The 4,286-nt window shown below is 26.4% G+C and overlaps 1 protein-coding gene across 1 annotated transcript; it reads left to right on the top strand.

Annotated features, from left to right (window-relative positions):
* The first annotated feature begins 2,076 nt into the window (after window positions 1-2,076).
* Window positions 2,077-4,179, top strand: LOC115233108 (antitrypsin-like). The gene is made up of 8 exons (XM_029803360.1): window positions 2,077-2,180; window positions 2,345-2,517; window positions 2,590-2,766; window positions 2,842-3,052; window positions 3,149-3,363; window positions 3,472-3,669; window positions 3,763-3,892; window positions 3,963-4,179. The coding sequence occupies exons 1-8, from the start codon at window positions 2,171-2,173 to the stop codon at window positions 4,118-4,120; spliced, it is 1,272 nt and encodes a 423-aa protein (XP_029659220.1). The 5' UTR covers window positions 2,077-2,170; the 3' UTR covers window positions 4,121-4,179.
* The last annotated feature ends 107 nt before the right edge of the window (window positions 4,180-4,286 follow it).

Here is a 4,286-nt window from a genome sequence, read left to right as displayed (position 1 = left end):
CAAGATACATATTATAATTAATTCTATATATTTAATATAGAGTATTAATTATATTACAAATATATATTACAAACTATAATACAAAATTTAATGTAAAATATATTTTAAAATGTAATATAAAATAATTTATTAAACGGATTTAAATAATCGCGGGCTAGTAAGAGCCAGACGGTAGCGGATAGTAGCTCGTCAGTTTCATAAAAAAATAAGTTTTTTATGGAATTGATTATGTACACAGCGCATGAAAATTTACTTGATCTTATACCAAATGTAAATTGATTTTAATTCGAGATTTATAATAATCCTGTTTTACCCCCCAGGAAAGACGAAGGTGTGAAAAGTATCGGGACGAAGTCGCTGAATCGCGAATCGAATCCGAGTCTTTCGCTTGCCCGACGATAAGTTGCACATCATAGACAACTTATTTTTCTATGAAACTGACGTACTACAATATACTTCTGGCTATTATTATCCCGCGATTATTTAAATTTGTGAATTTTTATTGATTATATTGTAATTATTCAATTACATTAAATTGTACATACTTGTATGTGCAATAAACGTTTCTTTAATTTGTATATCTTTGGTGCAATATTTCCTGGCTTTACTAGAAGGCCGAGCGATTTTATCTACAAAATCTATGATACTGAAAAATTCGATTTTAAAAACATCAAAAAGAGACACACACATAAGCTGATGGATCGCCAATGGTATTACAGCGTTTCATTGGCGATCGCTGGTGGATTCAATCGGTTACCATTATTTTAATTTAACTTGGTCATAAAATATATTAATCAGTTCAAAGATCTGCGAATCTTTAGCGTTACAAAAATTCCAGATTTGTTTTTCTGAAGATGAGCAAAACATTGAGTTAATTATACTGGAATAAAGTCTTGTATAATTCCATTCCATGAATGCTTGCTAATAATCATATTAAATTTTTCAATATCATAATATTTTAACTGATATAATTATATTTTATAATATGTTATCTCAAAATATATACATTAATAAATTTTTCAAGCATCTATTCAAATTTTATTTTTAATGTCGAAGACATATGGCATCAATGTGATGACATCAGGCGAATACGCTCTGCCGCTCTATTTTTCTCTTTAACTTCTTTCCACACACATCTTTTATATTTTAAATACTTTATAACTGTGGATGTATAACAAGCTACATCATTATAATCATATATTTTATATATGAAATTATTTATTACAAACTCTCTTTGTTTATTTTCTATCACTGTAAATAAATAATTTATAATTTTATATGAAAAAAAAGTATTCTTATCTTAAAAAAATATAAACATGCAGCAATCGAAAAACTACTTTACAGCATTTATATGTATGATTCGTAGATTATGAACAATTTTAAAAACATTTATCATTTGTATAAAAAACTAATAAAACTTCTATTTACTAAAATAAAATTTAAATTAAGAAGATTATATATTAAGACACATACATTTGGTAAATCGTGAGTTTCGAGAAGAATAACAAAAAAATGTTTATCATCTCTATTTCTCTCTTTCTCCTTTTTCAATTCTAGTCACCTCTACACGACACCGCAAACGACAATACTGCTGACGATCGTTATAGAGACACAGGTAGACACAGTATTAAGCAGTCATGTGCCATCATCGATAGTATCAATTATTCCCAATCATTGTAACAGAAGTGCTATTGAAAATCTTATTCGAAAATTTTTCCTAAAGTTGGAAGACGACGTTGTTGAAGTGAGATCGTCTAAAATCACGTGAGATTAACTTGAATTTTATTTCAAAATAATGTGTTCTTCCTTCTCAGTTATTTTTAATAGTTTTTTTGATTTTATTAGTTTTTTTTAACAGTTGGCGCAAATACAACGCAACTAATCAATGTTAAAAGAAGAGAATTTTCGATTAAAATTAAACCAAATAATTTTCCAATTCTAAATTCCTGAATTTTGAAGCTTTGTCAAAATATTTTAGCTCGTTATTTAAAATAACTGTGGATTCTTGGCAAATAGAAAAAAATATAGAAAGGAACAGAAAAAGCTATATACATACATGTAACACACATAATAAAATTAATAATTTATCGTTCAATTTACTCAATAAATATATATACTTATATAGATATATATTTTTTATACATATTTCATAGAACTGGAATTCTGCACAATGCGCACAGGTAATAATACCCCACTATTAAAAAGTGTTTCTTATAATAATAATAATATGCATATAGTTATATACATAATTTATATGTATAAATTTTAATAGTTTAGCCATAAATTATTAGTATACTATAAAATAACCGCTATTTCCTGTTTTTATAACATATTTTTCTTACAGCATTATTTGCAGTCATCGTTGCTAACATTGTGTGTACCTTCGATGCATTAATGTTTGAAGATATGTTATTGAGCAGCATAAATAATGAAGATATATTTACTAATCTATCTACAGCGATTGTAACATATGTAAAATTAAAGGATATATGGAGTCTAAAAGAACCATCGTATATAGTATGTAATATATGTATTTGTATCTTATATAAGTTTTAAGTTCCCTAATTTTTTATTTATGTTTTGCCGCAGCATGAATTTATAGGGGAAAACACAGCATTTAGTAATATAAGTCTAAAAATGATAACGACCTTACTTGCAAACGGCGCTAAAGAAGGATCTACAGGGAATGAATTGATGTCTTTTTGGAATACTATTGATAAAATATCTTTAAACGACATATACCTATCTGAATTTACTTTCTTAAATGTACGGTAAAGAATTAAAGAAATATACTATAGTACAAAATTATAATACAAATTATATATAAATTATATGTTTTAGGATATCAAAAACATCGAATTACATCTAGAAAATGCAATATATGTTCAAAAGTCAGTTGATTTAGGAGCAGATTTTTTATCAATATGCATAAATAAGCTTCATTGTTCGATTTCAAAAGTAGATTTCAGAAATAAGGTGCAAGCTGCAGAAACTATAAATTCATGGGTACAAAAAACAACAAATAATGAGATATTACACGTAATTTCTCCAGGTATATTGTGTAAATCATTTGACTAACAATAAAATATAAATAAATTATAATTTCTGCAAAGTACATTTTCAACAACAAAATACTTTATATGAACAGATAATATCGACGAGGATACGAAAATTATGTTGATAAATACTGTGTACCTTAATATTGAATGGCCAAACTTCCGAAAAGGAAAAACAGTGGACCGCATATTTCATATTTCTCCATCAGAAATGTATTTTGTTCCAACAATTAAATTTAAAAAGTCGATGTTTAGTTATGGTGAAATACCACATTGGAATTGCAAGTTCATTGAAATTCCATCTTTGGTAAATAATTATTATTTATAAGAAAACTTTCAAAAATAAAATATTAAATCAAAAAATAATCTTACAGGACATCAAAAATTAAATATTGAATAAAATATAATTTTACAGAATGACAAAATCACAATGATTATATTTTTGCCAAATGAAAAGATGGAAATTGGGAACCTGGAGTACCTATTAGAAAAGTTTAGGTTTAAAGAATTTCAATCAGTTAGAACTGCATACAAACTTGAGCAAGATATGGATTTATATTTACCAAAGTTTACGATTCAATATACTCAAAATATGACAAATTTTTTTCATCGAGTAAGTATTGTAATCAGCAAAATCTATTTACAACTGATACGTGAGAAGAATTTTTGATAAATTTTAGAAACTAAAACTGATAATTGCTTATAGATGCGCGTAACTACGATGTTCGAGAATAATGCAAATTTTAGACGTCTCTCAAATATTCCTCTAAAAGTGAACGATATTGTTCAAAAAGTTTTCGTGAAGATTAACGAAGAAGATTCAACAATTCCAAGAGGTAACTTTATATATCTGTGAATAATAAAAAACTTTAAACGAATACTGTAAGCATTACAAAAATTTTTTAGTTACATTTATCAGAAGAAGAGGAAAAAAATCGGTAGGTCTGCCGCAGGAGTTGGTCGTAGACCGTCCGTTTTTGTACATAATTGAAATAAACGGAAAGATAGAATTTATTGCAGCCGTGCGAGCACCAGACTATTTATTTACGAGAGATGAATTATAAATTTTATTATGAATTATGAATTATTCTATTATAAACTGTATTATATTCTTATGTTTATTAAAAGTTTATATCATACAATATAGTATAGCTTAAACTATTTTAAACTTTATATATTATGTATATGAAATTCAAGCATTAATAAATAAATAACCTGTATTTTGAAAAT

Source organism: Formica exsecta, unplaced genomic scaffold (genome assembly GCF_003651465.1).
Source record: "Formica exsecta isolate Colony F162 unplaced genomic scaffold, ASM365146v1 scaffold160, whole genome shotgun sequence".
NCBI classification, from domain to species: Eukaryota; Metazoa; Arthropoda; class Insecta; order Hymenoptera; family Formicidae; genus Formica; species Formica exsecta.
The sequence above is the reverse complement of the archived record's forward strand: the minus strand, read 5'-3'. Positions and strand labels throughout refer to the sequence as shown.

What these genes read in the sequence shown, in the direction of transcription:
- LOC115233108 (XM_029803360.1), top strand. An exon ending in CTGAATTTACTTTCTTAAAT is followed by an intron (nt 2,767 to 2,841) that starts GTACGGTAAAGA and finishes TATATGTTTTAG; the next exon opens with GATATCAAAAACATCGAATT. An exon ending in TCATTGAAATTCCATCTTTG is followed by an intron (nt 3,364 to 3,471) that starts GTAAATAATTAT and finishes ATAATTTTACAG; the next exon opens with AATGACAAAATCACAATGAT.